At 47.0% G+C, this 24,792-nt stretch overlaps 2 protein-coding genes across 7 annotated transcripts in view; both read left to right on the top strand.

The window, feature by feature from the left end:
• Window positions 1-5,692, top strand: part of KPNA6 (karyopherin subunit alpha 6) — a 66,416-nt gene extending 60,724 nt beyond the window's left edge. For all 4 annotated transcript variants that reach the window (XM_077150484.1, XM_077150483.1, XM_077150485.1 and 1 more), the window contains one exon: window positions 405-5,692. In XM_077150484.1, the coding sequence (XP_077006599.1) occupies window positions 405-592 (188 nt within the window). In that variant the 3' untranslated portion in view covers window positions 593-5,692. The remainder of the gene's footprint in view (window positions 1-404) is intronic.
• A 2,752-nt stretch (window positions 5,693-8,444) lies between these two features.
• On the top strand, window positions 8,445-23,982 carry TXLNA (taxilin alpha). 3 transcript variants are annotated; one of them, XM_077150480.1, is made up of 11 exons: window positions 8,445-8,568; window positions 9,048-9,348; window positions 9,954-10,292; window positions 11,899-11,990; window positions 14,890-15,060; window positions 16,423-16,617; window positions 18,476-18,595; window positions 18,836-18,910; window positions 19,401-19,493; window positions 19,934-20,029; window positions 20,728-23,982. In XM_077150480.1, exons 2-11 carry the CDS (start codon window positions 9,171-9,173, stop codon window positions 21,031-21,033), a joined length of 1,665 nt encoding a protein of 554 aa, XP_077006595.1. In that variant the 5' UTR covers window positions 8,445-8,568; window positions 9,048-9,170; the 3' UTR covers window positions 21,034-23,982. The 3 variants fall into 3 exon arrangements, with proteins under 3 accessions (XP_077006595.1, XP_077006596.1, XP_077006593.1); XM_077150481.1 differs by having other exon boundaries at window positions 8,465-8,568; window positions 9,139-9,348; XM_077150478.1 differs by lacking the exon at window positions 8,445-8,568 and having other exon boundaries at window positions 8,782-9,348.
• The last annotated feature ends 810 nt before the right edge of the window (window positions 23,983-24,792 follow it).

Raw genomic sequence — 24,792 nt, 5'->3', positions numbered from 1 at the left:
ATACGATGCAAAGGTAGAGATCCAAAACTAATCATAGAATCAGGAGCTGAAAGACGTGTTTTTCCTGAGTTTCTAGAAAGTTCTGGGAAGAGTGCTGGATTGACTCATCATCCATCTCTGAGAAGAGAGACCTGAGACCCAGGGAGGCTGATAACTTGCCCCAAGTCACACAGATAGTTAGAAGAAGGATCTGGACTAAAATCTCTGATGTATTAACATTTTGGTCCCTTTCCTTTGGGATTATGTTGTTTCAGGAAGAAATCTTGGCTCTCTTCTTTGAAGTTAAAGAGAGATCTGATGATATTACTTGCGCTTGTAAACACATAAATCAGGACAGAAAAAGATAAATATTACATGGGCTCAACTTCTTCCCATAGAAAAGCACTCATACTTCTTGCTTCTAGGATTGGATAAAATTGAGTTTCTCCAGAGCCATGAGAACCAAGAGATCTACCAGAAGGCCTTTGACCTTATTGAACACTACTTTGGCGTAGAAGATGATGACAGCAGCCTGGCTCCGCAAGTGGATGAAACACAACAGCAGTTTATCTTCCAGCAGCCTGAGGCCCCCATGGAGGGCTTCCAGCTATAATGTCTGCCTCCGGGGAGGGGATGGGAAGCACCACCAACCAGCGGAAAAGCAGCCCTCTGGTGGGCGGGAAACCAGCCCTCCCACCACCAGCCACCACTCACCTCTGCTGCCCTGGAGACTGTGCTCTTGACCTGCTCCACCCCTTCCCTGGAGGGAGCACCCTCTGGACAGAACCATCTGAGGCTCACATTTGGGTTTGTGACAAGAAGGGGACATGTTGGGTTTTTCTTCTTTACGCTGTATTTGGCTGCATACATGTCTTTTAACCCAGGAGCCCTGGGGTAGACAAAGGAGGACTGAGGTAATCAATTTTGCACCTTTTTTTATTTTTATTTCCTTTTGTGGTGACTTCCCTTTATCTTCCTCATCCTTCTCAGTCCTCTGCCCTGATTGGTGTAACTCTTATCTTGGGTACTTGAGCAGATGGAATATTCCAGAGGTGGGGGGTGGGAGGGGAGGGGAGAAATCCAAAACAAAGTGTTCTTGCTCTGACAGAATATTAATCTTGTATTGCTTGGATTGAATTATTTAATTTTTTTTCTTTGCACATTTTTCTTGTATTAAGTTTGCTCTTCCCAAGAGCCATGAGTTCCTGGTTTTAGGAATACTGGCCGCCAGCATTGTCTGGGACTAGAGGCTGAAGGGGAGGCCACCATGAGACAAAGGCCCCTCCCTTCCTCTGACCCATTTCCTAGACTTTAGTTTGGGAAATCTCCCTCATTCTCCTGGAAAAAGTATACCAGTGGGAGTGGAGGGGAGGAGCACAGATCTAAAGACGGGGCTTCCCATGTGTCGCTACTGATCCTGTTTCCTAACCACCTTCCAAATGGTGCGACCCAACTTCATATGTTTACTTGAAAATTCCCCTCAGAGTTGAATGAACCTCTGAGATGGCTGTATTTTCTCCTAAGCATGAGATGGGGTTGTGGTCCTTCCTTTCTCCTGAGGAGAAGATGGTCCTTGCTTTAGTGACCCATAAATTGCCGAGGAGGTTGGAGTGCGAGTGTCATGTATTGGGACAGCCAGGGACCCCTGCCCTTTGGCCTTTCTTCTTCTTCCTCTTCCATAGTTGAATCATGTATATTTTACTTCCAAAGGAGAGAATTTCAAAAAGTTCTGTATTTTTTTATATATATTAGGTAGGTCAGTCTTAATTGGTCTGAAGAGGAAGAACTGTTTGTAATTTCTGTAAGTAGGATACTATGAGGAAGACCAAAAAGATGTAGACATGCCCACACTTAGGTCTGAGCTTGGTCCTTTTCCTCTCTGCCTGGTTCTGGGCTACTACCTGGGACCAACCCTCAGCTCTGGAATCTTTGTATGGCAGGGCAGTCTGGTTTGATTATTCCAGTACCTGAAGGGAGCAAGGATGGTGCCAGGCCCTGATGAAATCTATTACTCTAGTCCTTATTGCTGAGAATTGTGCTTACATCAGGAAACCCAAAAAGCAGTCTGCCTTCTCAAATTCATTCTACATAAGTTATCGCACATGGCTGCCTGTTACCACAGAAACTTTTAACAGCCTAAGTTCCTTTTTGAGAGCCAACCAGTGTGTCTTCTGTGTTTGGGATCTTTGTGCTTGATTTGGACCTTGTCCTTCCTTGTGACAATATAATCCAAATATCTTTTCTTTCTCTTTAAGTTAAAGCCAATTTAGTGCCTCAGTGGCTTTCTGGGTGGATTATAAATGATAGTAAAGCCCAGCTGTCTGGGATGGAGGTGGAGGAAATTGTCAGCCAAATGGAGACCGTGTGTGGGACTGAAGGCACAATCTGCCACTCCCCTACCCAGACTATTGTGATCAGTCAGAGAGGTGCTCTGCTCCAACCTGTACTTTTCTTCCCCAGAAACAATGCCGTTCTCCTTCCCCTTCCTACAGATCCCCTTCTGAGTCAGGTGAAATCCATGCCTCTCTGCTTACAGAGCGAATGTTCAAGTCCTCACTCTTGGCTTTGCCCTCCTTCCATCTCCAGAAACATTTTCTGAGGAAGATAATTTGAGGAAGGTAATTGGTGTGAAAAGTCACACCAATGCTGTACTGTCTTGGAGAGTCAGGTGCCATTCATTAGCTCTGGAATAATGACTACCAACTCCCAGTCTCCTAGGTAGGAAAGGGGTAGGCTCTTCCACTTGTTCTGCTGCCTCCATCACAAAACTGTTATCGTACAGTTGAAAAAACAAAACAAGAAAACATTTTTCCCTCCATTTTCGTTGTCCAGTGGGTCAGAGCAATTTAGTAGAATCTAATTTGTACACCTCAAGCAATAGTTAAGGCTCTGACATTAGGGCCACATTCTTAGTGCAAGACATACACATTCTGCTTTCCCAAATGTTCCTCCAGAATCTAGTTTGGCTTCAGGTCTGGGCCCTGTACTAGATGGATGACTTTTTTTATTTTTTGGTCTTCTGGCTGCTGTTTGAAGACTTTTTCTCCAGGGACTCCAAAGCCTGAAATCTCTCCAGAGGCACAACATGAGGGCAGATTTCTTGTCAGAGGAATGTGGCAACTAAGTGCTTTTGTTAGTCTCATCCCTAGGCCATGTTTTCTCCATTCTCTTTCTCTAGCCCCACATTCAGTCTACAGGTGAAGTAATTATAGCCCACGGAGGGAGTGACACTGCTTTGTGTCTCCTCTCCTTTGGCCATCTGGGAAAGCAAAAAGTTATTTCTCAGCCCAGGCTTAACAGCTACTCTTCATGGGCAGTCTCCATCCAGACTCCAGACCTTGACCTAAGTGAGGACAAAGGCTTTTCCTGCTACAATTCTCAACAGTTGTTTCAGGAATGAAGGAGCTCCCCAGCCTACTATAGGGAATAAGTCTGTAAGTCCAGACATGTTTTTGGAATTCTCATATTTTGGCACATGACTCGTCTATCTTTTTTAAGATCTCAGGTTGTAACTTTGCAGAGGTGGGGGTAGAGGTATGTAGGTGTGGATTAAGAGAACAAGGGGCCTTTTTTCTTAGTTTTAGGGATCAAATACTGTTTTGAATAATTCCAGCTATTCTTTATTGCCAGCCCCCTTTGGTCCCTCAATCCCAAATCATCTTCTCTAGTACTAACAGGGTCTCTAGAAACCTGCCTTTTAGTTCCAGAGGTTCCCACTGACTGCCTAGCCCTGGTGTTGGCAGAATCCCTCTTGTAGAACCAACCACATGTGTTCCACCCTCAGCTGGCCAGCCTAGTTACTTGGAGCAGTGGGCATAAATGACTCTTCCAAGGAGCAGGTATTGATGACCCCACTTTCAAGGATCCTTGGTGTTCTCTCTTACCTGGATCTACGTTAGATCTGTTCCTTCCACTCTGTTTGCCCTGGAGGTCACCTTCCAGAAGGCCTATTTTCTGGAGATGAATTGCACAGATTCTAGCTGCTACTGTACTTAGTCAAGGGAGAGGGAAAGAAGGCTTTCAGGCACACATGTTCTGTTTCATTCAGGCTGAACCAGTTTAAAATGAAAACCATCTAGGAGAGTGAATTGGATTTCCCCGTCTTCTCTTTGGAGTTTCCCATATTCTAGGAAACTGGAAGGAAAGGAGATGAAAACTTAGCAATACTTCCTTCTTTGTCCCACATGCCCCTCTTTGAAGGTGTCAGCTCATTTGCCCAGGTCTCATCTCTTCTCTAAACTCATTCAACTTGGTATCCATCATCTTGGGTTTTCCTTAGTGATTTATCCTATAGTCTCATTCTAAATTCTCAGTAGAAGGCAGGAAGCCAAATTCTTCAGGTCCCTGTACACTCCCATGGGGGCTTCAGGTATGTTATATGTGCCTGTCTGCCTCACTGACAGGCTGGGGAAGGATCTAGGGCCAGGACTCGGAGCCACAGCAAATGTTCATAGCCAGCAACATCTTCCAGGTAGGACTACCCTAGAAGTGAATGAGTGTGGAACTGAGATTGTTCAGAGGACATTTCTTCCACAGCCATGTTAGGATTACACTAACCTTGTCCAGTAGTTTTTTTTGTCATAGTTTGATTCTTTTGTTGAGCCAACAAGCTGAGAATTTGGCCCTATAGGGATTTATCTGGTAGGCACTAGGCTGCTATTTGGCCAATGCCTTCATAATGATTCAGCCATCCATTTCTGATCCCCTAGCTCCAGCCCTGAATTAAGACCATGGCAAGGGAAGAATTTGAGGTCAAGACTAACCAAATCTTGTAATTCAGCTATTATTTTTCCTCTGAGAAGGCATTTTGCAAATACTGTTAACATTTTTCATTTATAGCAAAGCAGAAAATAACTTTTTAACCTATGTTTCTTATTCCTTGCCTGCCTGCTCTACTCATACTTCCCATCTGGCCCCTATAGGTCAGTATTAACTCTTGCCTGCTACACCTACCCAGGCCTGGGCTGTATGCAGAACCAAAATTGGCTATGAGAGTTAGAAGAGGCCCAGAACACCCTATGAGAGCTGCTGTGTGGTGTAAAGGTCTTCAGTGAGCTTGGGCTTCACTGGCTAGGCCAGCCCAGCTTCTCATCTCCATTAGCACTTGCCTGAACCTCTCTGCTGAATCCCGTGTTCCCTTATGTATGTCTAGTTTTCAGCCCCTAGGTTTGGGAAGAGAAAACTGCCATCCCCTGGGACAGTGAAGAAAGGCATTTCTCAAAGGTTCTGAGACTGGCTAGAAACCTTTGACTCAGAGAATGTCCTCTACAAGAAACCTTGGACCCTGAAGTTGAAATTTGGTTTCTTTATCCAGCTTTTGTGCGAACTGCCTTTGATTGAACCACTAGAGAAGGGAAAGGGTTATGGGGCCCTAGCCACCCAAGGCGTACCTGATGTTCCCTAAGAACAGATAGGCTTCCCAGCTACAGACCCTAGGAAGGTGAATACATCCCTTCACCTCACTGGTGTTTCAGAATTCATTTCCTTTTATTTTTCCAAGAACATAAACCGTCTGGCTATTTTCCATATTCTCAGGGCCCCTAGGGAGACAGAGATACAGCTTGATGATTTCAGAGCATAGGCATTGAGTGTTTAGTCCAGAAAAATGATATTTATATACACATCCAAATTTGAAGAGAAAATGTATTTCTTTAGGTTTCAAACACTGTAATAGATATAAAGCAAAAATAAAAACCTGTTGCAAAGTTCTAAATTGTTTCTTTTGATTTGGAGTGAAATTAAACTGAATTTTTTTGGAAGTGAAGGAGGGGAGGGTGTTCATGCCTGTAGCCTAATGTAGGAAGAAGAATTGCACCGGCCTGCTCCTGCTAGACTTCTTTTTTTTTTTTCAAATAATGAAGTTATAACGTACAATAAACTACATAAAGTGTACCCTGTGATAAGTTCGGACATATACTACCATGAAACCACTATAATCAAGATAGTGAACATAAAAGTTTCCATATTGGGCGGGCCATGGTGGCTCAGCAGGTAAGAATGCTTGCCTGCCAAGCCCGAGGACCCGGGTTCGATTCCCGGTGCCTGCCCATGTTAAAAAAAAAAAAAAATTAAAAAGTTTCCATATGCCCCTTTGGAGTCCCTCCTTCCTGTCCTACCCTCAGCAATTACTGATCTGCAGTGTGCCACTATAGGCTGGTTTGCATTTTTTAGAGTTTCTATAAAGGATGTTGACATCATTTCAGTCCACTACTCTTTAAAAGGCTTATAGGCTTAAGTGAACATTATCCTCATTTTGCCCATGAAGAAACAATACCACATACTTTGAGATCATATAGTTTTGTTTTTCGTTTCATGTTTTTTTTTTTTTGTATGGCAGAGTCACATTTCATTCTTTTTCCAGATTGTAGCACCATTATTGGTGCACCATTTGTTGAATTTTTTTGTTTGTTTAGTTTTGGGAAGTGCATGGGCCAAGAATCGAACCCAGGTCTCCCACATGGCAGGCAAGAATTCTACCACTGAACTACCCCTTGCACGCCCAAGATCATATAGTTTTATAAATGCCTTGCTTCAGTTTAGATTAATTTCTAAAGCAGAGAAGCAGCCAAAAGTTGATTTTGCCCAAAAGAAGAGTTTTGATTGGCCAATAGAGTGTGTTTAAGTTTTAATTAGTTGCCAAAGTTAAAAAAAAGTCAAGATAATATCTTGTCTTGAAAAATATTGAATATCTGGCACTGTTCGGCCTAAGTTTTCTGCTTGGCAACAAACTGCAAAAACTGCTCTATTTTACCATAATCCTCACTATTCCCAATTGTATTCCTCACTCTGTCAAGTGCAAATATCACTACCATTTTTCTTTTCCAGCAAAGGAGAAAGTAACATTTTAACTCATATTTCTATCAATTTTTCTTATTGCCCACCTACCTCCTCTATTCCTATTATCATATACCTCCACAAGACATTTCCAACATGCTGTTATGGAAATAATCAAGTACGTAGGGTAAAGAAATCTGGATTTCAAATCCTGGCTCTTTAGGACACTGTCTTTCTGAGCCTCAGTTCTATCATCATACCATTATACCACATTGCTTCCCACTCAGTGTTCCATCAGACACTGGTGCCGCCTACGGGCTGGGGAAGATTAGGCCCAGCACTGCCCTGAAATCTTAACCAAGCCTGTGCTGTTAGACTGGTGCTAGGCTCTGGAGCTAGAAAATTTAGTCAACAGTTCTTTGATTTGTAAGTAAATAGTAATTTCAACCGTTTCGAATAATTCTGTAATTGAACTCTGTCCAGACTAGAGTGAGGACAGACTGCAGAGGATTGAGAACATACTGAAGTGACCTGTAAGCATAGCCACAGAAAATTTTGTTTTTGCCAGAGGGTCATTTTGAAAGAGGGAATATGACCTGCAAAAACCTGGGAAATTGCAGAAATACTAAAAGCACAGTTGGAGCCAAAAGGCAGGGAGAAAGAGGAGAGTTGGTTGGAAAGAGGCAGCAGCCAAACCATGTAGGCTTTAAATTCCAGGCACAAGGATTGTCTGCCATTATTCCATTATCTATAGGCGGTGGCAATAAAGAATTGCAATCTCACATTTGGAAGGAAAAAAAAACTTGGCTTTCTTTTTTAACTCTGGTGCTACTGGGACTTACTCTGTAATAGGTAGGCCAGAGAAGAGACTTAGGAATCTTTGCCTGAAGCCAACCTCTCCTGCAGGAACCCCTCAGACCCTTCCAAAGAGGGACTAATGGCCAAGTTGGTGATAGGAAAGAGGGTAAAAAAAACTTAGTTTCACAAGTTACCTTGACATCTTCAGCGTAAATATGCCATGATTATTTCTTTGGTTATTCTAGGTGAAAGACAGTGACAGACTTTCTAGTTTTGACTCCCTGGTCTAACTACCCATTTGTAGTATGACCTTGGACAAGTTATCTTTTACCCCACTGTCCTCACCTGTAAAATGGGAATAACAACAGTACTTACCTCCATGAGTAGTTGAATATTGAACTAGTAGATACCAGAAATGCACACAGCAAACGGTCAACAAACTGTTACTGTTATTATTAAAAGCCCCTCCCTTGAATAAGCAAATAGGAACCCAGTCACTACACAGCAAATTAGTGTACTCAGGACTGGAATACTGGTTTGGTTCCCAGCTCAAGATTCTATCCCTTGCCCTGACTCCTCGGAGTTCGTACATAGCCACAGAAGTTCACAGTAAAGAGTGAAGGGATGGTGGAAGCATGCAAAAAAGAATAACCAGGCGCCAGGCCTGGGGACTGAGTCATAGCTTCTACGTAGTATGAAAAGAGGTTGACGTGGGTATTGTGCAGAATGACTAGCTGCTTTCAGAACTCCTGAGTATCTGACTGAGAAGACTAAAGCCCTATGTACTGCATCTTGGGAATTGCGGTCAGCTACCCCGGTGCATGTAGGGACTCGTAGTCCTCTCCCTCCTCCGCCTTCCCAACGTAAGCGGCCTCAAAAGGCGGCTTCGCTTCGTCTTTCCCAGCAAGCCCCGCGAGAGCGCGAGCTATTGATTGGCGGCGGCGGCGGCACTGCCGGCAGCGGTTGCCCAGGGTTTCCGGTGCGAAGCTACAGCGGGTGAAGCCGTCGGGCGGTGAGGTGCGTACTGTGGCGACTAGTGGAATGAGACGATCGGAGGGCCTATGGGCCTTGATGCTTCCGGCCAGTGGGAGGAATCACGCTGACTCCACTCGTGGGCTCGGGCCGGAGAATGGGTTAATGCCTATGCGCATGCGCGGGGGTGTCGCGCACACCGTTGGCGGGCGCGCGGGGCGTGGGTGTCTGCGCGCGCATGGGGGCCCACGTGGTGCTTGGGGGCGGGGAGAGATCGGGAATCGAGCCTCCCGCCACGTCAGTCTCCGGCCTTGAGCCAATCCCGCTCTTTGCCTGTGGTGAGGGGGCCGTGTTGTGCCGGGAAGTGGCTTCGGGGAAAAAGAGGCCTCTTTCCTCGACTGCTCCAGGAGTGGAGCTCGGAAACCTGCCTTGGCAGGCCAAACTGCCCCGTCAGCCCAATGACCAGCAGAACCGTTGGCTCCCTCCGGTGAAGGCCCGCCAATCTGTTTTTGTTTGTTTTAAAGAGCTTTCTCGCCCGGTCTTGGAATTTCTGATCCAGAGAGGCTGCGAAGAATTTCCAAGTCTGGAAAATAGCAGCTGTGTTTGTTTCTAAAGGATCTGCTGCTAACCTAGCATCGCAAACCACAATGAAGAACCAAGACAAAAAGAATGGGGCTGCCAAGCAATCAAGCAACACTTTCAATCCAAAAAGCGGCCCAGGGCAACCGGAAGCAGGACCGGAGGGAGCCCTGGGGCGGTCCAGCCAGTCGACTCCGGCGACAGAAGCTGAAGGTTCCTGCTGCCAGGCCCCAGGGAAGACTGAGGGTGTGTGTCAGCTCTGCTTTTCCGGTGGTCATGGGGAGGAATCTGTGGTACGCAGGTTTAGCTTCCGGAGTGAGAGGCCAGAGATGTAGATTGAGAGAGGACAGTGCTGAGTCTGTGTGACCCCCACCGTTTCTTGGGGAGTTGGTAGAACCTCCCCCTCCAGCCACAGGAACAGAACTCTCTTGAGAAAAGGCTCTAACAGGATTAGCCAAGTGACAGTCAAATGAGAGACCCAACCTGCAAATCCAGGTCCTGTTAGGTAACAAATCAGTCACCAGTGGGTCTATATTTGAGGCATTTCTGGAACTTTTTAAATAGCAAACTATGGCTTTAGGGGGAAGGAGAAAGTGATGGACTAGAAAGTGAGCTCCTGCTATATGTCTAACTGGTGCAATGTGCTTTACGTACTTGACCTCTTATGCTTACAACACACCTTCTTGGGTGGTGGTAAGGGGTAGTTATACTATTTTATAGGTAAATAAAATGAGGCTTAAAGAGGTTAGGCAGTGTTTAACCCCAGCCAGGGAGTTTAGCAGGGCCTGAAAAATCCCAACCAGTGGTATAACCATCTTATTTCTCATTCTGTCCCTCATCTGCTGCTGTAGGGGCTCAAGCCAAAACTGCTCAGTCTGGGCCCCTACGTGATGTCTCTGAAGAGCTGAGCCGCCAGTTGGAAGACATCTTGAGTACATACTGTGTGGACATAAATCAGGGGGGCCCAGGTGAGGATGGGGCCCAGGGTGAGCCCACTGAACCTGAAGATGCAGAGAAGTCTCGGAACTATGCAGCAAGGAATGGGGAACCTGAACCAGGGACCCAAGTTATCAATGGTGAGAAGGAGACCTCTAAAGGGGAGCCATGCACAGAGGAGATCCGAGCAAGTGACGAGGGCGGAGACCGAGACCAACGAAGGCCACAGGAAAAGAAGAAAGCCAAGGGTCTCGGTGAGCAGAGGGCAGCTACATGTGAGGCTGCTGAGGGGAAGGCATTGGGACCCAACATTACTTGTGCTAACTGCTCTGCCAGAAGTTAGAGGAACACAATACTCCACAGAGCAGTGAACCATCCTAACTTAGTTCAGTGGGTGGCATAGAGGTCTACAGGTTGTTTCACTGCACAAGGGCGCCTGGCCTTGGGAGCATGTGAGGGCTGACATCCATTCTGATCTCTCTTTGAGAAACAGAGAGCCAGAGGCCTGGGTGACCGTCTGCCAGCCAGAACTATCCCTCATCTGCTGTGTCACCTTGAGCAAATACTTCCCTCCTTCTGGCCTTAATTTCAGCTTTGCTTTGTGAAAGGATTGGACTAGACTGGGGTCAAAAACTCAATTGTCTGCACAGGCTAGCCAGGGAGCCCCATGAGGACCAAGAGAGTTGCCTATTTCATTCACTTTATCTCAGCCAATTGATAGCATGCAAAACTACAGGCTCGTGCATCTGGAATTTTGTTTCTTTGTTTTTTAAGAAAAAACCAAGAATCTAAAGTAAAATCTCTAGATTTTTAACTGTTGACAAAATGCTATGAGCCAAACAAAACCCACCCATGGACTGCATTTGCCCTGTGTTCTAGAGATTTGCAGTGTCTGTACCCATCTCTTGGAGCCTCCCAAGGCTGACACTAGAGGTCCCTGGGTGTAAGTGGCCCTGCAGGGTAGAAAGGAGATTGACTCAGGCACAGGCAGTGCAGAAAAGATGGTGACCGACAGTCACTTGACAGCCTTCAGAATAAGGGTATTAAGAATTGAGGTTGGGTGACATTATATGCATATCCTTTTCCCCACTTTCCTACCCTCTGCCTGTGGCCCTAATTTAAAGAGGAAATACTAAAAAAAAAAATCTTACGATCACGTATATAGAAGATATATACTTTTTTTTTTGTATGCTGTATAGTGGGGTCACATTTCATTCTTTTTCCATGTGAATATCCCGTTACTTCAGCACCATTTGTTGAATCGTTTGTTTTGTTGGTTTCTTTGTTTGGGAAGTTGTATGGGCCAGGAATCGAACTCTGGTCTCCCGCAAGGCAGGCGAGAATTCTACCAATGAATTCTACCAATGAAAGTATATACCTCGCACCCCGAGGTATATATTTTTTAAAATTCATCATTTGGCTTTCTATTGACAGGAAGTTTAGTACTCCTCAAAGAGGCCAGGAGACTCATTCCCATTTGGATCCTTTCTCTTTGGCAGGGCCTTTCTTGCGTTGAAACAGTAGCACATAACTCACAGGTGGATATCTTTTGTTATTTTGGTAGAGCAGGCAGGTTTTTCCTTCCACTAGTGATGCTTAGTAAGCATTTGTGGAGCATGTTCCTCTGTGATAGGCACTGTGAATGGTGCTGGTGCTGCAGTGGCAAGCAGGAGTGGGTTGGCCCTAACCCTCAGGAAGCATACAGTCTAGCAGAGAAGGCAACCAGTTCAACAAGCAGAAATATAAATGTTGGTGAGGGGGTGAGGTGATGCTGCTTCCAGGCTCACGTGGGTGGGCCCAGGCTTGGCAGGGCTTGGGGACCTGCAGAGAAAGGTGTGCATGCCTTTGCTTCCCTTGCAGGGAAGGAGATCACGTTGCTGATGCAGACATTGAACACGCTAAGTACTCCAGAGGAGAAGCTGGCAGCTCTGTGCAAGAAGTATGCTGAACTGGTCAGTTCCAGCCCTCCCCTTGCACCCTCCCTGCCTTTGGAAAGTCAGCTAGCTTTCTGGCATGGTGTTAGGGGTAGAGGGGCAGGTGGGTGGCTTATTTCCTGTTTAGCCTCTAAGTCTTTTCTCCATCTGTGAAATGGGGTTTAAGGCCCAGCCATCCTCTTCAGGGTTAACAATAGGAGGAACAACCTTACATCCCTTGAAAGAAATTTCTCAAATGATGAGTCCCAGTTGGTAGAGCCCTAGCTCCTGACCTGAGTCCAGACACTATGTCATTGTGCCACTGTATGCTTTAGTTGACATCCTCCAAAAATAGGACTTGCCACAGTGTCATTATCATACTTAACAAAATTAACACTAGTCTCTTGATATTCTCTGAAATCCAATCCATAGTCTAATTCCCCCAGTTGTTTGAAGTGTCACTTTGATCAAATCAGGGTCCAAACAAGCTCCATTTATTACATTTGGTTATTACAGCCCTTAAGTCCTTTTATTCCAGAGCAGTCTTTCCCTCACCACCCCTCTTTTTTTCCATGGCATTGACTTATTGCAGAAACCAGGTCATTTATCCTGTAGGCTCTCCCACTTTCTAGCTGTCTTTCTTCCTTGTGGAGGCATTTAACTTGTTCCTTTTCCTCCTTATTTCCTAGAAGGGAGTAGAAGTTAGCTCTAGAAGCTTGATCCAATTCAGGTTCAACTTTTTACATATGTATATATTTTTTATTGAAAAATCTTCATACACATACATTCTATCCATGGTGTACAATCAGTGTCTCACACTATCATCACATAGATTAAACTTTTTTGACAAGAATTCTTTTTTTTTTTTTTTTTTTAAAGGAAAGACAGAGAGAAGGAAGGAAGGAAGGAAGAAAGGGAAACATCTTTAAACATTTTCTTGTTTTATTGTATTTTGTTTTTCCGTTTTTTGTTACATGGGCTGGGGCCGGGAATCGAACCGAGGTCCTCCGGCATAGCAGGCAAGCACTTTGCCCGCTGAGCCACCGCGGCCCGCCCTTGACAAGAATTCTTAATAGGTAGCACTCTACTTTGCATTGCAAGCCAGGAGATACAAAGGACGGCTTCCCCACTTTTAGTGGTGTACTAGTGTTCACCACTCGGAGCCTTACTTCACCAGTCAGAGCCTTACTTTGTCAGGTTCCCTGTCAGAATTTGAATGACTGGATTCATCCATCAATGATCATTGCCGTTCTTTTATTCCATCCTGTTATTAGCTGGAATCTTCTGTAAGGAACTTTTCTCATCTATAAAAAAAGGGGAAAGCTTGCCTTATTGTAAGCGTTAAATAAAAGAAAGACTAAAAAGAAAATAGCACCCTTTCAGAATGATCCAGCCAGGGAAGGATGGATGACGCAAGAGGAGGGAGCAAGGTACTAAAGTGATGGGCTTCAGCTGAAGAGAGAATATGGAGTCCAGTGCACAAAACAGTGGGGTCAGCCTTGGTGAGGAGTGCAGCCAGGTCCTCGTGACTGAAGGAGAGGATGAGGCACACAGGGGCAGGTGGACTGGTGGGTATATGCACTTCTCTGGTTGCCTCTGTCATCTCTCAGAGATGTTGAAAAGACAGGCATAGCTGGAGTGGGGGAGCTTGGAGGAGAAGGCTGAAAGAGTTGTCTAGAAGAGAGGAAACGTGCATAGCATGGGAAATGTAGGATTGCTGGGCAGAGAAGAGCCGCTCAGCACCTGAGCTGTGGCTGTGAATTTAAAGTGAGATCCTTCTAGCAGGATTACATCAATGCACGTGCAGAGGAAGCAGGTGGTTGATTTGGGCTTGGAATTTTGCTGGGAGAAAGGGCTGAGAGAGTTGAGGATGTAAGGAATCTAAGCCAGGTTAAGAAGGGAAGCAGTGAAAGGAGGGTTGGGGGAATGGATTGGAGGTCTTGTAGGGTCAGCAGCTTGTTGGGGATACAGGTGTCAGAGGGAATGAGCTAGAAAGATGGGTGATGGTTCTGGCCTGGGATGCTAGAAATGAAGATATTGGAGATTGAGTATAGTTCTGGTAATGACAAGGTCTAGACTTGTGCTGCCCAGGATGGTAGCCATCAGCCAAGTGAAATATGTTTGGTCTGAATTTGGATGTGCTTTAGTGTAAAGTCACATCAGATTTCAAAAACCTAGGACAAAAGAATGTAAAACATCTCACTAATAAAATGTTTACATTGATACTGTATTGAAATAATAGTCTTTTGGATATTGGATTTAAAAAACTGTGATTTGCATTAATTTCATTTATTTCTTTTAACCGTTTTAACGTGGCCAGTAGAAAAATTTTAATTGTATACATGACTTGCATTTTATTTCTAGTTGGCAGTGCTGAAAAGGACCATTGGCATGGGCCTGCGCTGGGTCTGGACAGGGTGGGGTGGGATGGGGTGGGGTTGGGGGAGGCAGTCTGTGGAAGAGGCTAAGGGAGGCCAGGGAGTTAGTAAGATCATCTGTCTGCTTTGAAGCGACCAAAAATGGTATTAGGAATCATTATTGGAGAGAGAGATGGTTAACCGGTGTCAAAGTCTTAAAATAGTGAGGGGGGTGTGATGGGGAGTATTGAGCATAAGGCAGGTGGTCTCATCTAGAGTGCTTGGCGTAATGCAGTGGTGTGAAGACTCTTAAGAGCTTTGTCTCTGGAGTCAGAGCTAGAGATGGAAACCGGATCTCCTGGCTGTGCAGCCCCCTGCTTATCCTATCTCAGTGTCTGTTTCCTTATACTTAGGATGGGGTTTGGGTTATTGTGAGGAGCAAATGGGCGGTGCCTGGGTGTGAGAGAGCTCAGGTCGCCTCAGCTGTTACAGCTGGAGTTGGAGGGCACAGGGCTGGGGGCAGCATGATGACCCCCATCTGTGAGAACACCATAGGGTGCTCACTGCCCCCCTGTCTCCAGCTAGAGGAGCACCGGAACTCACAGAAGCAGATGAAGCTCCTACAGAAGAAACAGAGCCAGCTGGTGCAGGAGAAGGACCACCTGCGTGGGGAACACAGCAAGGCTGTCCTGGCCCGCAGCAAGCTGGAGAGCCTGTGCCGGGAGCTACAGCGGCACAACCGCTCCCTCAAGGTAGGCGCCTCTGCAAGGGATAACCTGGAATTTGTTTGGCTTCCACTTACCTTTGGTGGATTTTCCCCTGAAGAAGTAGCAAAGGCTTGGGTGCAAAAATAGGATTTCCCCTGTAATGCTCCACCTTGGTTACCTTGTAACTGTTTGCAGTTTGACACATACTGGTATTATACAAGGTGAAGGTTAAGCTGAACAAAGAGAACCTAAAATACAGTGATTTCCATATTTCTTGATTAAATAGCAATCTATGGGTTGCCCAGAGGCCCAGCACTGACAAGCAGCTCTTCTCCTGGGATGGGGTCAGTCTGGGGTTAAAGCCAGGTCACTACCATGACCTCTAGATTATTTTCATTTGCATATCCTCACAAATTTAAATGATTCTTATGCAATTTGAATCACCAAATATCTAGGTTTTTGCAACTTTCTTTTGTTCTTTTTTTTGTTAATTAAAAACTTGTCTTTTAAACATTACAAATTTAATGTGATTTGATGTGACGGATTCACAGGTGACAAAATAAAAAGAAATTAAAGGTAATAGTTGTCACTCTTCCCATTTCCACTGCCTGGCAGAAACTGCTGTAAAGCAAACCTGCTTATATGTAAGTAAGCCTTCTGAACATATGAAATCTTACATACAATTTTCTCGTGAAATTTTCTGGTGTACTATTTTGTATCGCATTCATTTTTTTTCACTTTCCGGAATGCCTTTTCTTTCCCATCAATTTATATAGGGCTGTTTCATTCTTTTTAACAGTGTCACTGTTTGGATATAATGTATTTTATTGATGGTACAGTGGGAGTTCTTGTTCTATATATCCTGATGCAATATCCCTTCTATATTATATAGAATTTATCTGTAGGACAAATCTCAGAAGTGAAATAGCCTGACCAAAGAATATGCAAGTTTTAAATTTTAAAAGATTTTGCCAGATTGCTTTCCAACAAGACCAGTGTACTCTCCCACCAGCAGTGTCTGAGTGCCTAGTTCTGCAAAACCTTGCCAAGCCTGACTATAACTGAACTTTTATACTTTGGTCTTCTGGGCATAGAGGGTAGAGATGAAATCATATTAAAATGAGGATGCTTAATCTGAAATACTTATCCAGGAGATTTCGGATTGCTTCAGAATGGACCTCACATGTATGCCTGCATTTTTCTAGGTAGATAGTCTCTTACTTCTATCTGATATGCAGAGGGATTCATTAAGAGTCCCCATCGCCCAACATCCCTGGAGCCTGGCTGCTCTTCATTTGGGAGCAAAGAGGACTATTGGTGGGGACCATTCTGGAGCATTAGGGGAGCATTGTTGAGGCTGACCAGGAAGCTCCAGGTGATGGAGCTGGGACTACCTTCTCTGCCCAGGAAGAAGGAGTACAGCGGGCCCGGGAGGAGGAGGAGAAGCGTAAGGAGGTGACCTCGCACTTCCAGATGACACTGAATGACATTCAGCTACAGATGGAGCAGCATAACGAGCGCAACTCGAAGCTGCGCCAGGAGAACATGGAGCTGGCCGAGAGGCTGAAGAAGCTCATTGAGCAGTATGAGCTACGAGAAGAGGTAAAAGCGTCACAGAAGGTGGTCATGGCCAGGGCATGGTGAGGGCCCATGTGACCAAGTGTCAGCACAGTGCTCTTCAGGCCCCATTGCATTCTTCCTCATTTTTCCTTGGGAGGGAAGTGATAATATCTTTCCCATGGGCACGGAAACTGAGGCTCAGAGAAGTGGAGACTCATTGTGGCTATACAACTACTGTCCCCAGTGCCTGGTCCCAAGTATAGGGTCAGGTATATTTTGGAATTTAGAACTGTCTAGGTTTTAGAAGGAAGATAATGCAGATGTATAGATTATGTGGCACCCCCAGGAGGATCTTGGGTCAGCACCCCCAAATCAAACACATTAATATTTATGCAGTGAAACTTCTGAATACTCATATAGATTAGAAATTGCCTCACAGTGGTACAGGCCAGGTTTGATTGCCAGCTAACAACAATTCCCATTTACAGAGCTTTTGAGAGTTTGGAATCGCAGAGGAGTGTCTGGGCCTGTATCAGTGATGGATTCCAGGAGCTGCTTTCTCTGATTCCTTGCTGCCCTGCTGCCCCTGCCACTTGAAAGTGCAGGTTGCCACCGCCTTGGCTATTGGGGCTGCTGCCCAGGCACTCTAATCTCTCTGCTACTTTGGGTTCCTACACCAGTCACTTGGCTGCTCTGGGGCCGTGGAGAATTACATCTACCTTAGAAGGCTTATAGGAGTGGGACATGTGTCCACTCAGCAGACAGACACTACAGACGTACTCTGGGCCGGGCCTCTTCCTAGGCCCTTGGGGTGTGGTGGTGGGTGAGAATGGCAGTACCCTGCCCTCTTGTGCTCACAGCCCAGTGTGGTGGTCATGCACACAGGCCTTGGAGGCAGCTCCTCTGGCCCACCTCTCACGTTTTCACCCTCTGGGAACAGGGCTGCTCGTACTACATTTTTTTGCAGAGAATTGGTTTGGTTCTGTTTCCTCTATACTGAGACACATGGAGGCTCCCTTGGTCATCACAGAGTGAGGCACTCATTTCAAGAAGCTGAGGACTCTCTGTCTCTTCCCACCCCCTTCCCCCTGAGACACAATAGGATTTGGTACTGCCTGTGGGGGCGGGGATCTGGGTCCATGAGGCTCTTTTGCTTCTCATCTATACCTCTCCCTAGTCAATTCAAGGCCCTTCCATCCTGTCCCCTCTGAGCCTCTGAACCTCAGATCACAGGCCACAGAAATTCATCATGCCCCAAACTGGGCCTGCCTCCAAGCCACCTCACCCATCCCACCCCATCCAAGATATAAATAAAATTTCCCACATCCCTTATTTCAGTAAGTTCAGTAGATTTTACCGTTGAAGTAGCATTTAAGTCCATCACCTTCCCTCCATCCCTTGTTCAGGTTCCCACTGCTCCTTTAGCACTCACGGTGGCTATTCCTTGGAATGCATCCGTTTGTCTAGTCTTCACTTAGAGATAAGGCAAATCTCTGCCAACCGAGTCAATCTGTTTTATTGCTAGTGGCACAGTTTTTGCCTTCTCATTTAAGGGAGTCAGGGGCTGCAAAAGTGAGGGTTGCCAGCCCTATAGAGGGATCCATCCTGGGCCTGGAGTATTGATTATATTTATTGCTTAGCTTCCCTAAAGCTGAGACTATCCCAAACTGCTGTGCTTCTACAGGACTGCCTCCAAAGATGGGGAAAGAGTATGAGGTTGGGGAGCAAACCTTCCAGGAAAGCAGGACCTCTGTGCTGTGCTGTATGCAGGTGGCCAGCCTGTCAGATTTATGGGACATAAACTCTGATCTCTGCCCATGGGATGTCCCTGCAGCCACTGGGCCTCGCTGAGGTAGAGAGCTCTTGACAGGCAGACTTTTCACACCACACTTTCCTGCAGCATATCGACAAAGTCTTCAAACACAAGGACCTGCAGCAGCAGCTCGTGGATGCCAAGCTCCAGCAGGCCCAAGAAATGCTGAAGGAGGCAGAGGAGAGACACCAACGGGAGAAGGATTTTGTGAGGCTTGGGCCCCAGGGGCAGCCAGGGGTGGAATAAAAGGAGGTGGGTTGGGTTCAGGCTCAGCTGATAGTCATGTTTGTGTGAGAGAGGTTGCTGACTGGCCAGAGAGGACACTGCTTCCTCAGAAACCAGTCTGAGAGCCTCAGGAAACCACAGTGGGTTCTGGTGCTTATGGCTGAAAAAAGACCAAACATAGCTGGAAGCTTCTGACAATCTGGGGTCCTATCTTGGAAATAGCTCCTCAAAGAGGCAGTGGAGTCCCAGAGGATGTGCGAGCTGATGAAGCAGCAGGAGACTCACCTGAAGCAGCAGGTAAGACAGTATACCCTGCCTCACAGGGCCCCATCGTGGTGGGAGGGAAATGGTCCTCATTATAGGACCAACTCTGCCTCTGACTCTCATGTGACCCTGGGTGAGCCTTTGTTCTCTCTGGACCTGCCCAGCACCTGTATGGTGGTAACCAGGTAGCTAGGTGAGCTCAGAGGACTTCACTTCTATCCTAGAAGTACTGTGCTGCTCTTGAGGAGATGGAACAGAATGCTGTTTTTAATTAAAAAGTTAAACTTGATTCCTGAAGAAAATACTGAAAATAAACATAAAGGTTAAATATGTCATCCTAAATCCTACTTTTGAGGGTTAGCATTTTGGATTATATCCTTCCAAATATGTAGTGTCTGTTTTATTTTAAAGAAAAATGGTTTCAATAGAACTATTGGGCCAGAGGGCCAAGGATGGGTGGGATGTTGATCAGAGGTCTCTCCAGAGAAGCCTGGTTTCACATGTGGGCCTCTGTCTCATCCAGCTTGCCTTATACACAGAGAAGTTTGAAGAGTTCCAGAATACTCTTTCCAAAAGCAGTGAGGTGTTTACCACATTCAAGCAGGAGATGGAAAAGGTAACACTGGCCCAGGCTGGGTGTAGGTGGCTGGGGAGCAGGCTATGTCTTTCGGAATTGAGCACTTAGCCTGCCTTTGGGAAACCCCCATCTCTATAGTACTCCAGGGGATGCTGCTTCCTGTAATGAGGCTGGCATTTGACACTTTGCAGTTTCAGATTTGGTGGGTCTGTTTTACAGATAGGCCATTGGGGGGATCCCCCTCTGAGGGAAACATTGGTGGTAGGTGCACCCTCCAGAGTGTCCTGGAGAAGGGGCAGTGTTGTCATTGCTTGTTGGTGGTGATGGGCATTTAACTTGGTCAAATCCCTGAGGAGGCAAAGAAGGGGTGGCTGCACCCTGTCATGCCTTGCCCTCTTGGACCACTTCCCATATTAGAGACATAGACTCACAGGCAATCCACCCCCTGATCATTTTTTTCTGTCTGTCATGTAACTTAGATGACTAAAAAGATCAAGAAGCTGGAGAAAGAAACCACCATGTATCGGTCCCGGTGGGAGAGCAGCAACAAAGCCCTGCTGGAGATGGCTGAGGAGGTGGGCCAAGTGGGGGCTGCAGACTGATGGGGGAAGCCATGCAGTTATTGATTATTGGGCCCTTTCCTATATGTTGCATGATGCAGCTAGTGCAAAATGGAGCTGGGATTTGCAGACACGCTTGTCCACAGCCAAAGGCAGTCCTGGCTACTTGCCCCAGGGGAGGAGGCAAACCCAATGGTAGGTCTACAGTGGGAGCAAAGGGAGCAAATGAAAGAAAAGAGCTAGAAAAAAAAGCCAGCAGATGTCGATGATGTGCGTGGTTCACTTGCAGTGTGGCTCATGTAACTCGTGGATCTGTGATTTGAGAGGTAGGAAAAGGACCTAATACTGCTCCAACAGCTGCTGCTCAGTGCTCATTCAGCCCTGCTGAACCTCCGAGATGGGCCAGTTCATTGAACCTCCCCTTCAGGTGGTGTTTTTAGTCCTGTTTAACAGATACAGAAATAGGCTTTTTTAAAAGCCAAGTACTTTTCCAGGGTCATGTGGTGAGGTCATGGAAGAATACATTGTCTGATCTCCAAGCCCTGTCTTTCTGTACCATCCTGCCCCCAGCTACAGCCACATCATGGTATAAACTATGGCTATTTACTAGAAAAGGGGACTGGCTTTTGACACTGGCCTTTTAAAGTGAAAGTTGGTTGGGGGGGAGGGGTGGAATGTGACAGAGTGGCACTGAGGGCCTGTCCTCTCCACAGAAAGCACTCCGCGACAAGGAGCTGGAGGGTCTGCAGGTGAAAATCCAGCGGCTGGAGAAGCTATGCCGGGCGCTGCAGACTGAGCGCAATGATCTGAACAAGAGGGTACAAGACCTGAGCGCCGGTGGCCAGGGCCTTTTTCCTGACAGTGGCCCAGAGGTTGCCAAGGAGCAGGGTGGTGAGGCGCCCAGGGCACAAGCACCTAATTCCTCAAGGGCCACAGAAGCTGCCTGCTGCCCTGGAGCACTGAGCACAGAAGCCACGGGCCAAACAGGGCCCCAGGAGCCCAGCGCCACCATGGCCTAGAGAGCCTGGCACTTTGGGTATGCTGGGAAGGGAGCAGGCAGCCCAGCCAGGCTGGCCCATCCAAGCCTCCTATCACTAAGCAGTACAGTGCTATTTGGCTGGCATTTGACACTTTGCAATTTTGGATTTGGTGGATCCGTTTTACATATATATATGGCATATGTGCAAGACCTCCTACATTTATATCTGTAAGTGTAAAATGGACTTGCATTGGGAGTGGGTTGTATACAGATAAGGTCACTGGCTCTTTTGTGAGCTGAAGAATCATAAAAGAAGAGCTGTCATCTGTGGTGCCGTCTAAGTGAGCTGGAAGGACAAGTGGCTTGAGTGTTTCTCCTGCCTCCCAACCCTTGGGGCTCAGGTGACAGGCCTTGACTGTGTTTCTCTTGTGAGCAGGGCTTGGGCAGCTCAGGCTCTTCCAGCACCCCGGAAACTCCTTTACTTCCTTTGATCTGAAAAACGTGTCCCCAGGTAGAGCCTTGGCAGGGCACCCAGAGCTGATGATCTGCTTTCTCACCCAGGATGAGGGGCCAGAGAATGTTTCTGTGGGATGATGTGCTGGTAGGGAGTCCCCCAGGCATTGCTTCACCTGCCCTCTGGGTGTGTCAGGATCAGGCCAGTGATGCTTCTCAGTAGCCTTATCATTCACAGGTGCCTCTCTAGCCTGCACAAACAATTGACAAGAGATCATCCAAAGGATTTTTTTTTTTTTTTTTTTTTTTTTTTGCACACGACAGTGTTTGTATTGAGGATCTGCTGAGGAAGGAGGGGGGCATGCTATGGTGGTGGGTTCTGGCCTCCAGTGTACCCCTACCCCACCTGGCTCCCTTGCCAAGTTGGTGCTGAGGTTTTCTGTTTGGTGAGACTGGATTCCTTAGAGTAAGAGAAAGGAAAGGGTTTCTGATGGTTTTGCCACAAGCTTGCCTATGGGTTTAAATCCTGGGAGGCATCCTCTGATTTCCCTCCACCTCTGTATCCGTGCAGCAGTTGTTTGGCCCCAGGTCCAACTGCTCCCTTGGCTTTATGTGTCCCTTTCCACTTCTTCACTCCAGATTGCAATCCTTGAAGTTTGCTTCATTTCCTGGTACCCCTTTTTTGCCCAAGAGCTGAGGTCTGTCCTCCCTGGGATTCCAGCCCTGCCTGTGTGGAAGCCCACAGGCTAGATGATACTCTCAGAAATCCACAAGCAGGCTGCAGTTGTCCTCCCCAGTTTACACTACTCTATACTCTGAAAGTTCCACTGAATGCAAATCTGTCAGTGTATTAGCCTATCTTCATACAAGCAGTTTTCTGGGACGACAGAATGAGTCTTAGGAAGCAGGGCTCTGCTGGGTTTCGGCAACATTGCCCCATCTCCAGCTGGGCCTTGACTGCAGCATAGTGAGGGAGCCACAGACCAAAATGGATAGAACGGTTGGGACTTCCCCTCTAGCTGTCTTTCCTTGAAGCTGGTTGATTGTCCTACGACTCCTTTCATCTTCCACAACTAGCCCACTCTCTTTCAGCCCTTGACTTAATCCCTCAGGAGAGTAGGTTCGTAGGGAATGACGAGTATTCCTGAATCACGTTATGACTTAGACCAGAGACAGCTGATGTGTCAGACACCCGTGTTCCATCCCACACCCCTGGCAAGGACCACCACTCTGCTTCAGTGTTTCCTGCTAATCTCCATTCTGTCTTGTCATCGAGGTCTGCCCCAGCAGTGGGTAGAAATATGGAAACCTGTGTGCCATCCATGGCTGAAATTACTGCTCTCCTGTGTAGAAGGGTTTCCCAGGATTGTATCCTCTCTTTGGAATCCCTGAGTAGGATGATCCCCAAACCTGCCTTTTTCTGTTCCAGGCAGGCTTTCTCCCTCCCCAAGCCCTTTGCCCAGGCTGGAGTAGAGCTGCCAGCTCTATACAGGGTTTGCTGAGTTGAAGAAACCTAGGAAGGAGGCAGAGGCAGCCACTGACCCCTTGAAGAGTATGAAGAGACCTGGAGTGGCTCATGTAACTGCCTGCCTCACTTCAGCTACCTCACTAAAGTCCCCAGGGGGGGTGGTATGGGAGACTACCTACGGGTGGTGCCCCAGCTGGCTTCCTGAGTAAGGACTCTGGGCCTGGGGCCAGCAGAACCTCTGCTCTCAGCTCTAGCAGTTTCTAGCTGGCCAGGCCAAACTGTAGGCAGGACTTGGGATCCCTTTCTCATCTTCATTGACCAAACCTCACCAATCAGTACAGCTGCTTTGCTTGCTCTGCTTTCCAAAGTTTGCTCAGGTGGCTGGGTGCTGACCCCACAGGCCAGATGCAGGAGAGGTGGCCAGTCTATGAATGAAGGCCAGTGCCTTCCTCGCCCGGGCAGGCCCCGTGCATTTGACCTCAGTTTTAGGACCAAGAGTTGTTCTGTCTTGGTTTCTTGGATTGTTAGCTTTTCCTCCAGGGGACCACAGCAGGGGAGGCTCACAGCCCCAGAGCTCGTGGCTCTGCTAACAGTAGCTTGTGTTCAGGACCTTTGTCCAGCTGAGAGCTTCATATACACAGGGTTCTGAGAGATTTTGGCAGCACTTTTTTGTTGTTTTCCATGAGGTTTTTGGACCAGGGGTTGGGCTCAGGCACTTTCTGTAAGAGAATGTTATTTGATGGTTCTCCCACCCACCATGTGACCCTGCTGAGGGCTGCCCTGGTGTCTAATGGGGGAGGACCAAGACCTGCTGAGCTGATTCTCCAGCCCTCCCACCTTGCACAGCACAGAGATGGTCATCTCCAGGGGTAGTCGCATCTTCCTGCTCCCCTAGCCCCACCAAGGGGGTTGTCTCTGTCCCTGGAACTCTGCTCCCCTGCTGGCCTGATGTGGCCTCCCAGACTTGTTTGAAGCTGTGCTGGCAGGTTTTCTTTTGATATTCACAACAGCTAGGGGCTTGGTTTTGATGTATTTTAAACCACAATAAATAGTCTGTTGCCTTATTTGTTTCTGTCTGACCTGTGTGGTCATTTAGTACTTCTGGATCCGTCTGGTCCTTCCCATGCTTGTGTGCTAGCCTTGCAGATACATGCCATTGCTGATTTTTCAGAATCTGCTAAAAAGTCACTGTGGCTGAACCCTGGCATCCTGCATCTCCCAGAATGTCCTCCTCTCAGCAGTCAAATGGGCTCTGAAAACTAGCAAATTCATTTGAGGTTCTCTTGGCAAAATCAATGTACCTAAGAGGATCAGAAATTATTCCTCTCAATCAAAAAGTGTCCCTTTCCCGAGGGCTCACAGGCTAGTGAGGGAAAGAGGTACTTGGAATATAGAAAGAATGTTGGTGATGTGGGAGCATAGAGGCGGGGCCCTCCCTGCTCCAGCAGGGGCAGAGGGGTGAATGCCAGAAGGGGCCTTCAGTAACTAGAAGTAGTTCACCTGGGAGTGCAGTCACAGGAGGGTAATGGGAGGGGATGAGGCTGGGCCAAATCAGCAAGAGCCTGTGTACCAGGCTAAAGGGATTTGGGCTAGATCCATAGAGCAGGGGGAACTACTGAAGATATTTAAACAGGAAATTGGTAAGGGCCCTGAGGAAAGTAGATGAAAGGCAGGGAGACGAGAGAACCAGACACAGGCCCACTGAGGCCTGGATTAAGACAGGTGGTCACTGTCCTCGCTGCTGGTTGACACATTCAACCATGGGCAGCATCCTTTGTCACTGGCCCATCCAAGAGAATGTCCAGGGACCTCCACTTTGATTTGTGCAGTCCTCGACAAACCGCATTCTCGATGCCGTTCTTCAGAACAAGCTGGGTT

The sequence above is a fragment of the Tamandua tetradactyla genome, chromosome 2 (genome assembly GCF_023851605.1).
Source record: "Tamandua tetradactyla isolate mTamTet1 chromosome 2, mTamTet1.pri, whole genome shotgun sequence".
In the NCBI taxonomy this organism is placed as follows: domain Eukaryota; kingdom Metazoa; phylum Chordata; class Mammalia; order Pilosa; family Myrmecophagidae; genus Tamandua; species Tamandua tetradactyla.
The sequence above is the reverse complement of the archived record's forward strand: the minus strand, read 5'-3'. Positions and strand labels throughout refer to the sequence as shown.

What these genes read in the sequence shown, in the direction of transcription:
- TXLNA (XM_077150480.1), top strand. Translation starts at nt 9,171, where the DNA reads ATGAAGAACCAAGACAAAAAGAATGGGGCTGCCAAGCAATCAAGCAAC. An exon ending in GAAGAAAGCCAAGGGTCTCG is followed by an intron (nt 10,293 to 11,898) that starts GTGAGCAGAGGG and finishes CTTCCCTTGCAG; the next exon opens with GGAAGGAGATCACGTTGCTG. An exon ending in ACCAACGGGAGAAGGATTTT is followed by an intron (nt 18,596 to 18,835) that starts GTGAGGCTTGGG and finishes TCTTGGAAATAG; the next exon opens with CTCCTCAAAGAGGCAGTGGA.